At 42.9% G+C, this 20,611-nt stretch overlaps 1 protein-coding gene across 2 annotated transcripts in view; it reads left to right on the top strand.

The window, feature by feature from the left end:
- XYLT1 (xylosyltransferase 1) overlaps positions 1–20,611 on the top strand; it is a 189,008-nt gene that overhangs the window by 155,546 nt on the left and 12,851 nt on the right. Inside the window, exons 6-11 of one of the 2 annotated variants that reach the window (XM_035339163.1) lie at positions 885–1,101; positions 3,831–4,007; positions 7,715–7,977; positions 11,417–11,612; positions 17,537–17,870; positions 18,495–20,494. In XM_035339163.1, the coding sequence (XP_035195054.1) occupies positions 885–1,101; positions 3,831–4,007; positions 7,715–7,977; positions 11,417–11,612; positions 17,537–17,870; positions 18,495–18,766 (1,459 nt within the window). In that variant the 3' untranslated portion in view covers positions 18,767–20,494. Of the gene's footprint in view, positions 1–884; positions 1,102–3,830; positions 4,008–7,714; positions 7,978–11,416; positions 11,613–17,536; positions 17,871–18,494; positions 20,495–20,611 lie in introns of those variants that run through there. The other variant, XM_035339161.1, reaches the window with a different exon arrangement.

Genomic DNA, 20,611 nt, shown 5'->3' with positions numbered 1-20,611 from the left:
CTCACTCCTCGGAACACGTGGGATGTATTCAGTACAGCAACTTGCTGTTATTAATGCACTCAGTCCCCATGCGTAAATGTGTGCTAATTCATGGCTGTCCTGCTTCCCTTTTGGGGAAATTATTCTGAAAATGGAATAACAAATAGAAACCTGTATCAGACAGTCCCCAAGCATGTGTGGGCATCCAGTCCAACATGTTTGCAAACACAGATTGATTTCCCAACTCTTTTTTCTTGTTATATTGGTCTCAAATAATTCATTTCCATAACACTACAGTTCTGCAGTTGCTCCTGGTATTCATGGTTCAGCAGTAAACAAAACATTCCCTATAGACTTGAAAATGGAGCAAACATACTCATTCTACAGCAAAGAGCAATGCAGTTGTATTTCTTCCTAATTAACTATACCCAGTAGAAGAATTCATGGAATAATAACATAGAATGTAATTGGTCATTTTGCCTTCACGTAGAGTTTGCTGTTTTTCAAAAATTACACATTTATTTTGAGGCAAAAGCCTATCCCACAGGTTGGGTTTAGTTCCTTTTTACATTATGGAGGTTCTTCAGTGTAAAGAGTGTAGAGTTAATGAACATTACAGATTTTCACACCTCAGAGCTCTGTAACTTGCACAGTTTTGTCTTAGGACAACAGAAGGTGTAAATGACATTTAAAAGCAATCTGTTGATCTTTGCCTCTATAACTGAATGTATAAATTATTAATCATTTATTAAACCTCTCTGTGTTATTTATGAGTAGAGCAGAAATATAAACAAGTGACCTCTTTATCCTTTTCTTGTTTGAGAAAGTAGCTTCTTTATTTATAGAGCTGGTGCTGATAACAAAACACAAATTAACTTCTAATGGCTGTTTTTGTACTCCCTCAGATTTATTCGAAAACAGGGACTGGATCGGCTTTTCCTGGAGTGCGATACGCACATGTGGCGCCTGGGGGACCGGAAGATCCCAGAGGGAATCGCCGTTGATGGAGGGTCAGACTGGTTTCTTCTCAACAGAAAGTTTGTGGAGTATGTGACTTTTTCCAACGATGATCTTGTAACAAAGATGAAGAGGTTTTATTCTTACACATTGCTGCCTGCTGAGGTATGTGAATTCAGAGCAATCCTTCTCTGTTTTCAAAACTGCAACTTTCGTGCTTGTCCCAGAGATCATAGAATCCTAGAATCATAACAGTTGCAAAAGCCCTCCAAGATCATGTGGTCCAACTATGCCCCTACCACCACCATCACCTACTAGGCCATGTCCCTAAACACCATGTCCAACCTTTCCTTGAACACCCCCAAGGGACGGTGACTCCACCACCTCCCTGAGCAACCTATTCCAATGCCTGACTGCTCTTTCTGAGAGGAAATTTCTCCTAATTTCCAACCTAAACGTCCTCTGGCGCAATGTGAGGCTATTCCTTCTAGTCTTATCTCTAGTTACCTGTGAGAAGAGGCTGACCTCTAAGTCCCCATACCTTCCTTTCAGGTAGCTGTAGAGAGCAATAAGGTCTGCCCTGAGCCTTCTCTTCTCCAGACCAAACAACCCCAGTTCCCTCAGCCGCTCCTCACAGGACTTGTGTTCCAGAACCTTCAGCAGCTTCTGGACATGTTCCAGGGCCTCAATGTCCTTTTTGTTATGAGGAGCTCAAAGCTGAACACAGTACTCGAGGTGCGGCCTCACTAGAGCCAAGTACAGGGGGACAAGCACCTCACTGGTTGCTCTCAAGCCCCTCTTAAGCCCTAAGCCCCTCTTAAACTCAGCCCCGGCCTGCCAAGTAAAGGCTGCGCTTCACACTAAGGGCTGGGCCCCAACCCGTGTGTGGAAGTCAGAGAGGGTTTTGCCTGATTTCAGTGGGCTTGGGACCATCCTGCTGTTGGTAATGAGAATTTGACTCTCACGAGGAGTAAGCCCTTTAGTGTTAGAACTACTTCTGCAGTCGTTCAGTTGATTTCTTTGCTTGTGGGACATCTTTCCAAAGAGTGGCTTTGTTTTATACTTTTAAGCCTATCAATCAATTACTGAACAACCAAAAATCCGGCTGCCATTTACTTGCAAATTGTTCCTCTGCAAAGCCTTTGAAGGCTATTAGACCTGGTGAATTTTCTTCATAAGTAGCTTTTCTCACTATTACCCATCCTTTTTATTTAAGAATAAGAACTCTACCAACAAAGGTTTATTGTTCTGTTCAAAACTCGGCTAGAAAACATCATCACAAACCGTTTAGATCACTCAGGAATTGCTCCAGCTCCACGTGGTGCAGACAGGAGCGCACACTGGGATGGTTTTATGTTTGGCATGCAGCAGTTTGTGGGAGAGACATGGTTTCTCCAAACACAGCCCCGAGCCCTGCAGGCTCTGCTACACCTGCCCAGCAGGTACAGCGCTGCCCTGGCATGTCAGGCACTGCTCCCAGGGTATGTAGCATGCAGCCATCCCAACGAGACCCTGTGACTGCCTTTAAAATGACAGCTTTCATCCTCGCTAGCAGCCCCTGAACATTCTGAGGGATTGATGAGACCAATCTTGCAAATTTAGGCTTATTAGCTTGCAGTGGAGTGCAGCGATTGTCATCTTATGATAGGAGTTTATTATTCCACGCACATGTTGAATAATCTTGCTTTAATCCCATTTCTGTTAAAAATCACCTTTTCTCTCAACTCTGATAACCTTTTCATCCATTATCTAGGAAAAAATTCTGTATCATTATGAAAGGACACAGGGCAACGGGTAATTGGGTAGGGTTTTTTTTTTCTTCTCGCTTGAATGAGAATGGATGCCTTTATGGGTTTAACCACACAGTTCAAGCATAAAATCCATATTCACTGGGCTGTCATTTAACATTAAAAAGGGTAGGGGGATTATTTGGAGGCCAGCCATGCTAGTGTTTTGCTGGTTATTTATAGATCTTGCTATTACTGATTTTAAAGAGAAGTCACTGCTCCTAAAATTATCTCTTGCAGAGCTAAATTTGATCATATTCCATAGCTTCTGTCTACAAGGTTTTCTTTGAAAGATACATGGCTAGCTTCTTAAAATCACCCTGCCTTCACTGACCTGTTAACCTGTTATATCAGTCCCCATTACTCATGATTTATGTAATAGCTGATACTATGGAGATATAATTAGGATAGCCCAATAGGAATTCCTTCCTGCCTTGAGTCAGCAAATAAAGACTTACGATTTCAGATGTAATTGCAGGAGGCAGAATGTCCTTCTGATGCCTGGGGTGAACTGTATATTTCAGTACAAGGCCATTCAACTAGCAGTGGTTTCAGAGTGCTAGAAGATGCATAGACCCACACAGGAGCTGAAACCATTTTTCGTAGTTACCAGGGTGGTGGCTGTGGTTTGAGAATTGTCTTCGGAAACAACTTGAGATTTATCATCAATACATTGCTCAGAAAAATAGTCCTAAATCTGTTAGACCATTAGGACTAAGTTACAAAGAGAAATAATGGGAGTTTCTAAGAACTGCTCTTACAGCTGAAATAAAAGTAATTGCTAGCACTGATGCCTTTCCTGGAGCCCTTTGGATTCTGATGCCCAAAGCTGGTCATTTCAGAAGTGTGATTATTCTGTGCCAGGTTATTGTGGCATGGCCTCAACTGTATGTTATTACAGTTTGAGGGTGTCTGTGTGTAGTGTGCTGGGATTTTTCAGGCTCGATTGACCATGTATGTGTGGGGTGCTCTTTGTATATGGCAAAATGGTAGAACTCAGTAATCCTCTCATTCTGAGAGAAAGTAAGTCACCTGCATTAGGTTCAGGCCCATAGGAAAGGAAGTCCAAAGACCTGAATGTACTCATCTGATCTGTTTTTCTTGCAGTCCTTCTTTCACACTGTTCTGGAAAATAGCCCATACTGTGACTCCATGGTGGACAACAATCTGCGCATCACAAACTGGAACCGTAAACTTGGCTGCAAGTGTCAGTACAAGCACATCGTTGACTGGTGTGGCTGTTCGCCTAATGACTTCAAACCATCAGACTTCCACAGATTCCAGGTAACTGAACTATTCTCTTCTCTGGTACCCACAAAGAAGGTTTTCCACCTCTGCCAGAGTGTGGAGAGCAATCCAGCTACTTGGCTGCAGCAGGTTGTAGGAATGGAAGCTTCCACCCCATCAGGCAGGGTGGAGAAAGAGGTGTGAGGATGCTCTCATCTTCACTTTAGGAGAATGACAAATTTGCTGTTGTTTAGCCCTTGACTGCTGTGTGGCAAGGTCCCAAGCGGGGAGGCTCTTTGGACTGGTGGATCTGGCAGTAGTGGATCTGCTGTGCTAAAAAGGAGGGAAGCTTGACACAGCTCACACTGTACCGGTTTGGTTTGGTTTTTGAAGTTCCAGCTCAGGTGCTTTTGTGATTTCATGAATGTCCTGGCTTTCATTACATAGAAGTATTTTTTGTCCTTGGAATAAAGCTTAAAAATTGACTGGAGTGCCTGCCAGTCAACCAGGCTTGGCAGGATTGCCTTAAAAAGTCTAGTCGGTTCCTTTGTGATATGATTTCCTCAAGACAGACATGAGAGCAAATCCTTGTGCTCAGGGGAGCACTGGCTCTCCAGACTGTATCTGGCCTGTGTATCTTCTGTTAAGAATGAATGACTGCTTGTTTCAAGGTCACCAGATTTGCAGTTCTGTCCCTAGCTCCTTGAGGTTCCCTGCATAAAGCATATTTGTTCAGGCTTTGTGTGGGATGGGGAATGTGTTACCCTACAGCACAAAAATGATTGCTCCAAAACAGAGACCATTTCTTTATTGTACTGTGCTGCCTACCAGACACAGCTGAAGTCAGTGACACGGGCTGAGAGGGGCTCACAAAAAGAGCAAAGGAGATGTGATCTAAGGGGCTCTGCTGTCCCAGACTGATCCCAGGAAAATCTCCAGCACACAATAAATGACAAGCCTTAAAACGCTCCTGCCAGTCCGCAAAGACTGACCTGCTCTGGGCTGGGAAAACAACCCACAACAACATTTCAGAAAACAATTGGGCAAACTGAGCAGCAAGGGAAAGATCAGCATTAGAATAGATGTAAAGGCAACTTCTGACACTTGCCCGATGAGAGAGCCCCTCAGATGAACACACCGCACCAGAGGGCTTGCCAGCAGTTCCTACAGAGGCACAAAGCAAGCTGCAAAGGAGGAGATCAGAGAGTCCACAGCGTGTGCTACCTCAGAGTAGAAATGAACATCCTCAAAAGAATTTTCAACAATCTCAGGCACTTTGAACTCCTTGGCACCTCAGAACCCATGCCCAAACACTAGCAAGGCAAAACAAAGCACTTTGAAAAGCTGATGGGTTTTGAGTAGTGTATAAACCAGTAGTGTACGTGCAATTGTGTCAAGTGCAGAGCAAAAAATCTCTATGGGACTGGTCAGAAGCTGAGAAGCCTCAGCCACGGGTGGTATCTCTCCCAGAATCCTGTTGCCACCACAGCAACAAATCCATACAAGCAAAATGCTGCTCTGCCTCTTCTGAGCACCGTGCCCACAGGACGCTTTGCTGCCTGCCTGCCTAATGACATGTTCCAGTGCCGCAGGGTCTCCAGGCTGACAACAAAGAGCCTTCCTCATCCCTCCTGCATGTGGAGAGCCTTCCCGAGCAAGGCAGCAGGAGGTGGCTCCTGGCACAACATGGTTAGCACCTGCAGAGAAAAAGTAATGTCTTCTGCCATGACAGTTATCTTAAATTTCTTGCACAGATTTTTTTTTCAAAATTATACCAGTTCCTGCCAAATGGGTATTTGGGACTAATAGACATGCTGCATCACAGTCTTGATATCCAGATGTTTGTGTTGCTTCCCTAGAAGCTAGCCAGACCTGTCTGAGGCAGATGGGGAGAAGGGCTGAAGAAGGCTCTTGAATTAAGGGTAGTGTCTGACTTAGAGAGTTCGTTCTGAGGAGACCAACAAAGCATTTACGCACTAAGAGAAATAAAACAATCGTTGCTTCAAATTATTTTTTTTTTCTGCAAATATGCGAAGAATGAACAGCAGGGAAAGAACCTAAGCTGTGCAGTGATTCTGGTATCTCTGTGAGCTATGAGGATAACTGCTTCAGAAACCAGACGTGAAAGAAATTTGTGTCACTAGAGTCAGGTGAAAGCGCCATATTTTGTCCTAAGTTACAGTAGCCATCTTTATTGTATTACACCAATAAACAAAGCAAGACCAGGCCATGGGCAAAGAACTGTCACACAGTAATCCAGTGTTTAAATGTTAGCATTCTCTGTGGCATATTTTTGACCCATGCCAACTAGCAATGCCTGAGCATGGCTCAGGAGAAAGGGCCAGGGGTTGTTCTCTACAGCAAGTGCAGGTAAATGAGGCCCCTCTGTCCATAGGGAACAGCCCAAGCCATATGGATTCAAGCTGCATCACACCCCACTTGTCCTTAAGAGTGGAGAATGACCCTGCCCTGTTTTATTCACCAGCATTAGCTCTGTCTAAATAACCTCCTACAGCTTTGTTTTCAGTGAGATATGTTCACACATTGCATTAGCTGTTCTGCTGTAAATAGTCTCTTTTCCTGTGAGAGTATGTGCCTACAGAGTAGTTCATAAAGTGATTGAGGAATTGTGACCGAGTTTTAAAAGCGTACCTTACCTTAATGCGAGTTGACTCCTAGGGTTATCCTAGCCATTATTTCAAAATAACTGACCCACTTGAACCATTTAATTGGATGACGCAAATGATGGAGTTGTGTGTTATTTGTTCTGTCTGTCCTTAAACAGAAGGGATAAAATGCATCGTAAGAGATAGATATGGAAAATGTTGAATTTCTGATGTTTTAAATGGCTACTTGTCACACTCAATTCATTTTTCTTCCAAAAATGCTTTTCAAACCAATAAACAATGTACAGTGCTCTAAAATCCCATGTCCAAGTAACAAAGGATCCTTTTCTATCAGAAGAGTAACAGTGCAACCCATGATTTTCCTTAAACTGCCCATTTTATTTGACACGATTTTTTCCATATCCTACTTATTAGCAACAGCCATAACATCTAATTTGCCTTTGTTTTCACGTTGTAAAATGATTTAGCATTTTCCCCTCATTTGAATGCAGTACTGCCTGAAAAATCAGGGAGAAAATGTTGTTTGCAATGACAATATACTGAGGAGAGCTACCCAGACTGCTGTAATCACCCCCTTCATTTGGGGTTTCACACAACAGCCGTATGTTGTCTCAAAACCTCAGCATAGTCTCCCCTACGCCGAGGTGGCCCACTGATGGAGAACTTCCCAGTAAGAGCACTTGAAGCCTACTGACTGGTATGGAGACCTCTGCTGGGCTTCTCCGTTGGTCTGATCTGATTCAGCATCCTTGGTGGGCATTGTGAACTTATTCCTGTTTGCAAAGAAATTTATTCTGAAAGGGTGACGCTTAGCAGAGCATTTACGTAGGGCTGGCCGCCTTGAGGAGACCTCAGGCTGACTGCCCGCAGGTAGGCCTCACGTCATGGCCGCCTGTTCTCCACAGGAGAGGCTCGCAGGGAGGGCAGGGCTCTGCATTTCTGCAACAGACCAGAACCATTTTCACTGAGTAATTGCATAGTTTCTATCTGAATCTCAACCACGGTCGCTGTTTAAGTCACCTTTGGCTGTGGGAAAGTTCTGTTAATACCTTCAGCTCCAACCTATTGCTTAGGACATGGTGTCGTAACTGAAAATGGGAACTCAATCTGGTGTCTTCTCCTTTTGTATCCCCACAGCAGACTGCCAGGCCGACTTTCTTTGCCCGCAAGTTTGAAGCTGTGGTCAATCAGGAGATAATTGGCCAGTTGGACTATTACCTGTACGGCAACTACCCATCTGGCACCCCCGGCCTCCGGTCCTACTGGGAGAACGTGTATGACGAGCCCGATGGCGTGCACACCCTCAGCGACATCGCGCTCACCATGTACCACGCATTCTCCCGCCTGGGCCTGCGGAGAGCCGAGACTTCATTTCACACTGCTGGAGACAATAGCTGCCGGTTAGTTTGGGTCGTTCTGTCTTTTTCTGGGTGTTTCTGAGGAGGCAGGCCGGACTGCAGGAAGCTGGAGGAGGTTCATCCACTTGGATGTGCTGGCTCAGAGCGCAACAAACAGGGCCAGGCAGCTGCAAGAGTAAAGCGCTTATTTCCAGGAGTATTTATGCCTGTAATAAACTGTTGGTTAGTCAGGGCTGACGTTATGTGACCTGTTTTCTGCACTTTTAAGGAGCTCCTCTGCAGCCTGATGAAGACTGACAGGATCCAGTTGGGCGCTGCTGCCCCCGCTGCTGCGTTTTCTTTATTAATTTCAGTGAGTGTATTATACCCGCAGCTCCTAAACCCTCCGTGTGATTGCAGCAGAGGTCACGTTCACCTCTATTATGCTTACCAAAAGCACAGGACAGGATTTCAGAATTAATCTAAACCAGGCTGGTTAATGGCCCTTGCTTGTTTGCTCCCCTGGGTGCATACACGGAGCACAGAGAACTACTTGCTCGAGCTGGGTTTGTTACTTGCTTCCTGCAGCTGTCTGTGCCAAAAATCTTGCAACAGGTGGGATCCATTAACATCAAATAAATAAAATGTATGCATATATAAATACATATATATATCAAAAAAATGCACTTACTGAAAAAAAAAACCTATGTGAAAAAGGAATTTAGAATATATAAGCCTAGCAAATAAGAGTTCAGTGTAAAAAGGTTTTGAAGGAAGAATTCCTGGTTTTAGACTTTGACAGAAAAGACTCACCTCGTGGTGGATGCTTCTTGCCTGCAAACACATCTGAAGCTGTTTAGATTCAAAGCTGAGGGGTTCTTCTTTTAAAGTCTTACATTACAATCTCTTAATTCCTTCTTCAGAGTGTATTTTTGGGACTCTGCCTTTTGTAATCTTAATGGAAAACACATACAGCCTAAGTCAGCAAGCACGGAAGAGAGTCCTTGTATTTTGACAGATAGAGTTGGCCCCTCTTGCATTCTTGAAGGAACTGAATGCGCCGTGACCTTCCTCCTTAGTCATGGAAGTGCTGAGCAATGTCCTATTTAGAAAGATGTGGCATTAAGTGGTCCAGATTCCTATTACAACCTTGCCAGTAAAGGTTACCAGTGCAAAGCAATAAATGATCAATAACAGTTAGATATAAATAATCACTAGGAGCCTGACTTCCTTACATGAAATAAAGGCAGACCAAAAGAAGTCCTGGGTCATTTGTCCTGCAGAGTGAAGCCAGCAGCAAGGATGAGAGCTATGTATAACCAGTACTGAAATCATTTAACAATTACTTCTGTGCTTATTCCTTTTGCTGGTGTTCAGATGATGATTTATATCAATAACCGGTTTCATTTCTGGGGAGCTTTTCACTGCATAGGAACTCAAGGTGCTTTTCAAGCTTGCTCAGATTATATATAAGGAAGTCACATCATCCCCCACTGACTGCAGTTGTCTCCAGGATAAAGCAAAGCTCCTTTACAGTGGGCTGCAGCCTCACAAAATAGTGCAAGCAGTGATATGTAGTGGAGGCTTCATTTTTATACCTACCTAAGCCCCTTCAAAGTGTCAGTGTCCAGTTTAAATCACAGAAAAATGGGTAATCCTCAGGTTTATGATTCACATCTTTTCTCTCTGGATACTCTGTTGTCTTTCCACGTGTGCATATATACACTTGCTCCTGCCCCCCCCCCCCTTAATTTTGCATGTCTCTAAAACGGTAACAGCAGGAACATTTGGGCTGAGCACCTTGACAGTATTCCCTGTGCCGTTAGGGCCCACAGCAGCAGGAAGTTAGCTGATACTGCAGTCACAACCCCAGCTCATTTCACACTGCTGCAGGCACTGCGAGGAAAGCCTCGACCGCTTCACATCACATTTGGAGTCAATCCCATGCTGCCTCCCGCAGCTGCCCAGGAGACTGTTGTAAGAGAAGCTGCCTTGCACACTTTTCTAACAAGGGCTAGCTCACAGCATCAAAAAGATGTGCCCCCTGCAGACTGCTCTGGTACCAAATTAGATTGCATATCACCAGCTTCAGTGGAAGCAATGCTAATGTGCGATTGAGATTTAATTTATTTCTCTCCATCTCTAGATGTTTTTACTCATTGCTGCCAAGAGACAATTTACTCAGACTATTTCAAGAATATTGTAAATATTTGCTGCTGCACATATATAAAACAGGAGGCCCTAGTGCTCAGTACAGAAGTCAGATTGTTGCTGATACTGGCTGCAGAGCTTTGCTATGCTCTTGCTCGGTCCTTCAGTGCTGCCCTGTTTCTACCCCGTCTTGTTATTTCTTAGCCTCTAGAGACTTCTGCGTGTTGCTGGTGTCAGGTAATGGAAAGTCATTCTTGGTTAGCTGTCTTCCTGCTAGTGTCCTGAGCTATAATAACTAGCATAAGGAGTCAGTCTTAGCTGACTTGACTGGGAAGGCTTGATACTGGTTGGTTCTAAATGTGTTGGAAGCACACCTGATTGTCAATTAATGTCAGGGCTGTGAAGTAGCAAATCACTCGATTTCAGAGCCATGAACATATTTTAAATTGTTTTTACATCCATATGTGCACAGATACATCATTACAATTCTTTCTAAGATTACAGCAGACAATTGACCACAAATTTTAGTTATTTGAATCAATGACTACATGGTCTCTAAAATCCAATCTGTAAGAGAAGGCTCCTAAGTGTTCCAATTAGAGGTTTTTCTTCTTTGACCTTTTTTCCATTTCTTTTTAATTATGAGTAAAAAACAAACAAACAAACAACAAACAAAAAACTGTAGCAATTGCCATCTCAAATCTTTAAGGAATATGAAGTCCATTCCTTAAAATACGGGGACTGGATCCTAGTGTCCACTACTGCTGTGCAACCCTGCAGAGCGCTGCCCTTGGGGCATGAGCTGGAGATCAGATTTATTTGCAGAGCATGGCGTGTGGGCCATCAGCTCGCCCTTGCCCAGCCTCGCAGCACCCTCTGCTGTCCCCAGCCTGCTGCTGTCCCGTTATCAGGTAGCGCGGGGGACTAACCCTGGTGAGGGCAGAAAAAAAGGAGAACGTTTATTTAGACCAATAAACACATTTCTTGAACTACATTTATCCTCGTAAACAACCTAATAATGGATATCTATGGGCGGCACTTTTTACCCACTGTTTTACCCAGTTAGTAAGGGAGGGGAATTTTCTGGCATGTGGAGGTATCTCCTAAGGAGCTTAAAGCTGTGGGTAGCTTGTAAATGAGTGTATATTCTTAGTAACTTTTATGTTTTAGGGTAATCAGAACAGCCTAAGAATATTTGATAATGAGTCATGAACACATTTGAAATCTCGTAATGTACAGTGGTGAATTTTCTAGTTAAAATGAATGCTTCTTAAGCCATTATCTCCTAGTAAATGGAGATTTCATGTCTCTTGTGTGTAACCAATGGGCGTGTGCATGTGCTGTTTTACAGATACTATCCCATGGGCCACCCAGTTTCCGTCCACCTTTACTTCCTTGCTGACCGTTTCCAGGGTTTCCTAATTAAACACCATGCCACCAACCTGGCTGTCAGCAAACTAGAGACTTTGGAAACGTGGGTAATGCCAAAGAAAGTCTTCAAGATCGCGAGTCCACCCAGCGATTTTGGAAGGTTACAGTTCTCAGAGGTGAGTATTCAAAGCTACCCGAAAGATTGCATACTAGTTCAGCCGTCTTTGGAAATTGTATTTCCATGTAATTTTTAGCTCAGAGTGGCTCTGCGGTGTAATGCACAGCTGCTTTTTTAAAGGCAATACTGTGGTGAACCCTCACTTCATGTTACCCTGAATAACCTCATTCCTCTGTGACAAAGTGAAGGTGTTTACTGTTGTAAAAGGGGCTCTGAAACTTAAAAGTTTTGTGATTGTGATTGTTATGACTGCTGTGAAAGATACGTGGGAGCTGAAAAATGTGATGTTTCTGCAGCTCCAGATGTGAACGGGGATGTGGTAAGCATTCCTCTCAAGAATATGCTGGAAAAAAAAACTTAAAGCTAGTGATAGGCAGCAGTGCCACATATGAGTGTAATATTGATACTGGAACATGAAAGAGAAAATTATCACAGCAGTGGATGAGATTTCCCACAAATCCTGTTATTTCTTGTAGGGAGTTGTGTCCGCATCTGACATACAGTGTAAAAAGTGTACCCTAAAATACATCAGGAAAGTTGACCACTAATAGAACCTGACATCTGTGTTCTGTTTTAAAGATACAACTGTCTGAGTGGTTAATTTCATGATTTTTCTTGTTAAGCCACAAATTTCAATTAAGGCACAAAATTGATTGAACAAATGCGTTCCAGTCATTATGGCCAAGTCCATAAATTACCGTCTTCTTGGGCAATTAAGAAATGCCTAGGTAGGATTCAGTGTTTTGGTGTGCATGGCAAATCCATGACATTAATGTGCCATTAAAGAGATGGATGGAAGGTGTGTTTCGTTTATCAGTGTGTCTGATGGTAGACTTGCCATTTCATGCAGTGATAAATGATCATACAGGCTTTAATTCTTGTGATTTGTAGGAGTACTTCTGCTGTTTATTTGATACTTTTAATCTTGCCTTCAGCCTGATGCCTGAGTCTTTCTTTCAAAAGCAACTGGGCTGGCAGCAGGAAGAGTTTTTTCTAATTGCATGATAAAAACAAATACATTATCTCAGTATTTTAGAACTTGAATAAAAGTATTTAGAAAGACTACATCTGACTTTGTCTCAGCTGTAGGGAGGAAGCAATCACAGGATCAGAATTTACTCACTGGCCACTTGCCCGGTCCCCCCTTTCCCCAGAGCATTAGAACCAAACATTTTTTCCCCAAACCAGCCCTGCAGCAGCCACGAGCCTGGCGCAAAGATGTCCTGGAGCAGCAGTGCCCAGCATCAGTCTCCCCTGATGGAGAGGCAGCGGCATGTCGGCTGCTTTGCTCATTGCTGCACTGTGCTCACAGCTCTGCCGAGCGTGTTGTCTTGCAGGGAGGATGCCCAAATCCCACCGGACTAATGAGCCGGTCCTCATGGACCACGGCTGGTCTGCAGACAGCCCCGTGTGGTCTGCTGCTGCAGCGACGCTGCATGAGTGCAAAGCATGGGGAGGATTTAATCACCTTTCAGCTTTTTTCAGGCTGAGGAAATGTTTTCTTCCATTTGAAATCTGTGAAAACAGTTTTGGTGGCTGCTTACTTGTTTTTTTTTTTTTTTTTTTTTTTTTTTTTCTCGCCTAAACTCATGAATGGTCCCCTCCTTTCATAGATGATTCATATTTTAAAAGACCAGAAGGTGCAAAGTCAGTCATTTAATTTTTTCTTAATTGTTTATTTTACTTTCTGCCTTCCCTTGGCCTGCAGGCATCTCTGCCTCTGAGCCAAATAATTCTCTCAGTTACCCTGGTATAAATCCAGCATTAACCTCTTCAGCTTCAGTATGGCCGGAAAGCCTCTCATCTGCTGCTGCTAATTAAAATGCCACTTCTTTGTCAAAGTCCAGCAAGTGTAAAGCAAATTTAGCAGTTCAGCTAAGATGAGGGCACCAATGTTTAGCAGGTTAAACACCAGAAAAGAAACTTCGGATTTGAGCTTATTGAGACATAAAACTGTGTTTTTTTTTTTTTTGTTTTGTTTTTTGTTTTTCCAACAAATTTTATCTTATAATCTGGCAGAAATTTAAAACAGAATGGAGGTGTTTGGGCTGGGAGCTTTGTTCCCTCTCCCAGCTCACACCAATGAGACCAACCAGGAAAAGCACAAATATGCTGAACGTGCTGCTGGGTGTATTTGTGACCCCGGGACATGACCGCAATGGCAGCAGAGATGATAGGGTCTCTCCAGGCAGGAGTCAGCCCTTCCTGCACTCTGCTCCTTGGCTTTGCTTCTCACATTTTCCATCCTGGCCAGGGGTTTTCACCATACGTCCCATAAAGGTCACCTCAAAAAGTCAGCTGGCTGGGCAGCCTAACGGGCCACTGGGGCTAATAACAGTGTTTGAACTGCACAAGGCTTCTGCGCTCATTCTTGGGCTGAGAAAATAAAATGACATTACAGGAAATCCAAGAGAGAAGATTTCCCAGCGTTTCCTCCTTTTCTTTTAGAAGTTCCCACATCTCCTAAAATTGGCTTGCACACAATGCTCATACTAAGTATCCTGTTAGTCGGGATCCATGATAACTGCTCCATGGAAAGCAGATTGATCCGCTGTAGAGCACTAACAGTCTCAGCTCAGAGTCTATCAGTGGAACACTAAGTTCATTTCTGGTCTTGTTAAGAGTTGTGATTCATCACAGAGAATAAAATAAACTAGGTGGCAGGCAATTAGTGTGCATTGTGTGAACCTAATGGTCCTGTTTGTGGTGAGCAATGAGACACAAACCCATAATCAAGGCATAATTTATCTTGGGAAAATTTTATCTTGGGACTGAACAGAGATAGAAGCAGGAGTTTTAAGCCAGTGAGTTCCAGCTTTCCAAGCATACCCCATGCACAGTGCCTGCTCTTGAAGCCCAAAATAATGGTGATTAAAATAATGATGTGGAAAATGTTGGCTTCTGTGCCACATCCCTTCATATTTTATCGGTTGTTCATTACTGCTCAATTCCAGCCCGTACTTTGTGCATTCCATTTGAAAGTGAAAGCCTACTTAAAATGTTTTAAGGGGCTATGAAAAATATTATAGGACTGTAGTATCTTTTGGCCTGTAAAATCAGACAATTCAGTACCAGGGACTCGGCTGTGTAAAGTTCAAGGGAAGAGGTATAAACCTCTGAATAGTGCGTTAAGTAAAATTCCTTTTAAAATACTGTGCTTCTAAAACCAGCTTGTCCTGCAAGCTGTGCAGCATGGGAAAATAACTGGTAATAAAGGGCAGGCCCTGTAAACAGACAGTGAAGCTCCCTGCCTTTCCTTCCTCTAGTGTCCTGTGGCCCTCCATGAGATGACAGGGGTGCTCCTGCCACATCCTTCAACTTGCTTTTTCTGTTGCGGGCTTCCTCTGTGCTGTGGGGTTGTGCTGAACAGACCCCTTTGAAAGCAGTAGCAGCCACTGAGGCTGTGCACTCCCTGCCCCAGCTCCCTTCTTGGGACTAACACTGCTGTTTGAGGCTGGTGAGGTCTGGGTAGAGTTTCTTTTCACAGAAGGCAGTGGTCTTTTGGTGAGGTGTCTCTCTGCTGGTGGAAAGTCATTCTCAAAGACAAAGGCTGGCAGTACTTCCTAAAAAATGTTCAAGCTTAAATTTCTCTGATGTCTCTAGAAAATCCTTAGATAGCAAGAGTCTCGAATAACATTATTCCCATTCTCTTGTGGTTTGAGATCAGCCTTGCTTTAGAGGGGCTGCAGTATTCATAGACGAAACACAGTCTTCAGCTTAGCTAGGCCTGATGCCATTATTGCTTTGAATGTTACTGGGATTGGGAAGGAGGCATGTTTAATTCTGGAGGATGAAGTCATCTTTCTTAAAGGTAAGAAATGCAGGGTATATTTCAGTAATAAATACTGGGTGTGGCAGAAACCCCTTCCTTACAGGGTTTTCTTTTCCCCAAGAGGGTGCACATCTGTTGCATCTGTTGTGGCTTTATCATTTCCAGGTCTCCTGAGCTCCAGTAGGTGTAATATGGCCACACTCAGTGAGGGTCAGTGGAGTAGGTAATAAGATCTGGTCAGGAAATTTCCTTTCTGAGCTTATTTCCATAAGCTCAGTCGGTCTTGTCAGGAGAGTTCGCACTGACAGCTCCTCAAATCAGTCGATGCTGGGGTCTGATAACTGGGCTACACTGTCTAGTTGGATTAACTGGTGTGCTAGGTGAAACACCTCTGAAATACCAGCCATTCTGCCGTGCTGATTGCAGAGTAGCAGAAGGCTCATTTTGTCTCTTACTCTGCAGTGTCATAGTCCTATAGGAGCAATTCATGTGATGACAGATGGATTTGGGAAGTTAGGATTTTATTCCACTGGCCTTGTGGCTTTCTGCTAGTAGTCCTCCTGTAATTTGTCTACCAACCCCAGTGATTGATCTAAAAGGGACTGGGAACTAGACAGCTTCCTGTGTAGAGATCAGTGGTAGCCGCCATCAGGTAAGTGTTATGTTTTCCAGGTCTGGGGGATTTGGGCATTATGTTGAGACCAGCTATTCTCAACAATTAAGGTGAAATCTAGCAGAAAAATCTTTGAAGCAAATCAGCTCCAATTGTTTGTCATGCTTTGAGGAAAGCAGGTTCTCCCCATGCCCCACGGGAGGTGAAGATGAGGGACAAGGGCAGTGCAGCACTGGGGACGTCTTTAATATCCTCATATGCTGAAAGAGAGGATCCTGTCTTTGTGTGCCCGCTACTCCAGAGACCACTTGAGAGAATCCAGTGGTTTCTGTGTAGGGAAGACGCCAACTCGTAGGTCATCTGTGCTGTTTGGAAATTAAGGCCAAAGAACACCCAAAGGACTATGAGAGATTTTGGTACCATCTGTATCATTCTCCAAGGAATGACATCGGATGTCTGTTTCCAAAAGGAACTGAGGGGTTCTGCTCTTCCCTTTAAATGGGGTCACTCAAATCTTTTTTGATACTGATTACTTTTGATTTGAGGTCACGGGATCGGGACCTCATGGGACAAGGAAGATGGATACTTTGAAGCAATAGGCAACCTTCAGTACTGCATCCACTCTGTTTCCTTTTGAAGAATTTATGGAACTGATTTGTTAACATTCAGCCTCATAAGCTCATGCTAGATACAGTGCTAAAATAGTAAAAAAGAAAATCTTTCAGTTGGCCTAAGAAGGCCAATTACTACATTTTTGTGCTATCTGTTTACAGATGTGATTTTTTTTTCAGTAGCATGCTAGTGTTTAATGGCAACAGCTTGTAAATTTGTATCATCACATGGGTTATGGGCGAACCATTAAAATTCATATAAAGAACGTTGAAATATGAAAGCTGCTAGGAAAAGGAAAGGTTTATTAAATATTTACACCAGATTGTGAATCAGCTGCTTTACTGTTAGAGAAAAAATAAAAAACAACGTCACTGTTATGACAGTATGGAAATAGTTTACCAGAAATAACCTCCCGCATCAGGGAGGGGGTGCAAGGAAGCAGCATCTCATGGATAGGTTGTAGTAAAGGACCCAATGTGACTTGCCCTAAGTCAGCAAACGCCTCTTCCTTGCTCTTAGCAGTAGCTGGGTAGGTCTCCACGGCAGGGTCTGTCTCTAACACATATTATCCGTGTTGCTGACCCAGTAGATGATGGGTCATATGCATTGCTATGCACAGCCTCTGTCTAGTCACTAGGCTTGGTACTTTATGCTGCTTCCAGCTGAGGGAAAAGGAGAGCTGCTGTAGCCTGTGATGCCACTCACTCACCATGGAAAAACATCTATACGAATCAGAAGTGGGCAAATGGACAAAAAAAAAAAAAAAAAAAAAAAAGGCCTCAATTTCAAGTTTACCTCACATTTGTATACCTTGTGAATGTCATTTGAGAAATCTGATCTGTGTGTCTGGAGAGCCCTCACTTGACACAAGGGTCTCAGATGCTTGCAGAGATGATGTCAGCAGCAATGTGGTCTCTGATTTCAGATCGGCACCGAGTGGGACGCCAAGGAAAGGCTTTTCCGGAACTTTGGAGGACTCCTTGGGCCAACAGATGAGCCAGTTGGCATGCAGAAATGGGGGAAAGGCCCCAACGTCACCGTTACTGTCATTTGGGTGGATCCAGTCAATGTAATAGCAGCAACGTATGATATTCTTATTGAATCCAGTGCAGAATATACTCACTACAAACCACCTTTGAATTTGCCCCTGCGACCTGGTGTCTGGACAATAAAAATTCTGCACCACTGGGTACAGGTAGCTGAAACCAAATTCCTCGTTACTCCTCTCACCTTCTCAAATCGGCAGCCTATCAAACAAGGTAAGTTTTATTATTTGGTAGAGGAATAATACAGTTATTGTGTCTGTATTCACTGTAAATGCTGTTGTTAAAAATGAAGTAGCACTGCATTGGAAACAGGGAAAATAAGAGAATATCATAAATAGTAAATCAGAAGAATTTATTGCACCAAGACAGGCAAAAGTGTCTGTATCCAGTCTGTAAAGCATGGCCACTTTGAACAAAAAGCTATTTATATCTGTAAAATGTGCACAGTTCAAAATGCAGAGAAGTTCAGACTCTTAGTAATCATAAAAGCCATCATTTAAATACAGAACGAAAAATGGACCTTTCTCTGAAGCTTTGCATTTGCATTTGCTCATAAAGACTTACAGATGTTTGAACTGCTATCTTGACAAAGTCTGTGTGTTTAATGATAAACAACTTTAATATATGAAATGCTGGATTAATCAAAATTACCCTAGGCTGGAGCTACCTGACAGGTTGTCAAGTCCAGGCATTCACTTTTGCCTGATACCTGCCAAAACCTGCTGCGTACATGCCAAACACTTGTGTTACAGAAATACCTATAAATGCAGCAGTCCTGGTAAGTGCAGTGTCAGACCCAGGCTTCATTTTTGAAACAAAACGTTTTCTTCCCTGTGGCAGCAGCACTGAGCCATCCTTGGGCTGCCAGCATTTGCAGACCTCCAGCCCCTGTGTCATTTGATTGCTTGGCTCTTCAGCCAGTACCAAGCACGTTGGGCTGTGAGAAGAGAGAACATTCTGTAGCCACACCTGTTTTCTTATTCACTAAGATGAAAACAAGTTTGTTGCTAGGAATATCTTTACCCTTCTTCTTAACATGCTCAAGTGCTTCCATCTGCCTAATATTAATATTCATAACTTTAGACATCTTAAAGTTGCTAGATACATGAATGATCCTATTAAGTTTTCAGAAGTTCTTCTTCCTGACAAGGAAGCAAATAAACTGAGTCAGGCATTTTACCTTCCAGCATAACGTGCTGCTTCTGTAATGCAAACACCACCAGACAACTGCTGAGAGCTAATGCAGCCCTTATCTTGCTCAACAGGAGCCTGATTCTACACATTTCTCACCAGAACAGCTAACTTACTGATTTCTTCTTCTAACATTTGGTGGCATCATTTCTTAAGCAGAAACTAAACCACGAACAACCTGCTGCTGTTATTAGGTAATAGACAGTGATACATTTTGAAGGAACGCCATGCGTAGAAGAAATACATTTTTTAAGTTTGAGGCAACCTACTTCTAAGCACAGCTGTTACTGACTTGTCTCCTGTAAATAATGAATTCCACGTTCCTTGCTAATTTAACAGTTAAGGCATAAATTGGACTGAAAATGTGGCACACAGCCAGCAACCTTGCTGCTTTTTGATGTAATGGGAGCATGCAGTAGAAAGTCAGGTGTGTCTCGGACTTCAACCAAGAGAGTCCATACTTTATGGTGTAAAGCCAAAAGTGTCTTTGGTCCAAACTCTGAATCTCAAATAATTCCACTGATACTATGGAGCCACTCCGTATTGCCACATATAACAAATAAAAAGTTGGCACACTGGTTGACCAGGAGAAGATCTGGTTTATATTTGTTGTTAAAGAGCCCTATTCATTCACATGGCAATGAGAATCTGCTGTAGGAATGAAATACAAAGCTCGGGAACAATATTATCTAGGAAAAAACCCTCAGGAGTGATTTGCTACTGATGCTGGGATGCAGAATCTCCATGTGTCTGAGGCATGGAGGTAAAGGAGAAAATTAATTACAGGGCAGATAGTGACACTCCTCTCCAGTTAGAATTATATTTACAATGCACATTTTTGGGTGTTTTGTTTGTTTGTTTTAAGGCTTTCTGTCTGAGTGACACTATTGTGCTCTGCTGGCAATTGTCATTTAACTTTGATTTCCAGCTTTTGTCAGTTTGTCACCACTTTATTACTTAAATATATTTTTCTCTGCCAAATAAAGGCATTGTGAGAGTATGACAGAAGAATTAGAACTTCTAAAAGAATCATTTCTGTTACTATTGTAGACAATGTGAAAGCTGCCAAAATCACCTAAAATGAAGGAATAGTATTATTGTCTTGTCCTAACACTGAAAATAAAACACACATCAGACTTAGCTGGGAGCTGTCAGCAGAAGAGAGGAGTATGCTTTATTAGGGATTGTTTTAGAATGTTGTTTTCCCCACCATCTTCTTCTTTCACCCCCAAATAATAGTAATAATTAAAAAAAAATAAAGCTGTATAGCTCTTGTTAGAAAGGTCTCCCTTACAGATAACTTGTTACTCCAGCAGCTTTTTTCATACCACTTTGCTTCATTTGCTTCTCAGCGATTAGGCCCACTCTGGCTCATATACACCAGGCATAGAAAGCGGAGTCCACACAGTTAGATACATAAAAATCCGTCTGTGTTTTGTGCATAATGTGTCACTCTAAAAAATGTTCGCACAAATCTGACAGCAGCCACTAAACTCTTGCATCTTGAGAGCAAGAACACAATGACTTTCATTGTATTTCCTGAATTACTGCATATCTACATAATTTCAGCACAGAGCACAAGGTAAAGTTGCTTGTAATTTCTCAGCATCATGAAGGGAGCAACTTTCTCCTCTGTTAAGTAAACTGAAACGTGTTCATTCCTGTATCATGACTCTTAAAATTCATGATTACAATTCAAAATAAAAAAAATAATTCTGGGAGAGCTACCAGCAAAGACACTTCATTTAGCAGTTTATAAAACA

This window comes from Oxyura jamaicensis, chromosome 14 (assembly GCF_011077185.1).
Source record: "Oxyura jamaicensis isolate SHBP4307 breed ruddy duck chromosome 14, BPBGC_Ojam_1.0, whole genome shotgun sequence".
NCBI lineage: Eukaryota > Metazoa > Chordata > Aves > Anseriformes > Anatidae > Oxyura > Oxyura jamaicensis.
Note: the sequence above shows the minus strand (reverse complement) of the source record. Positions and strands in the feature narration are given on the sequence as shown.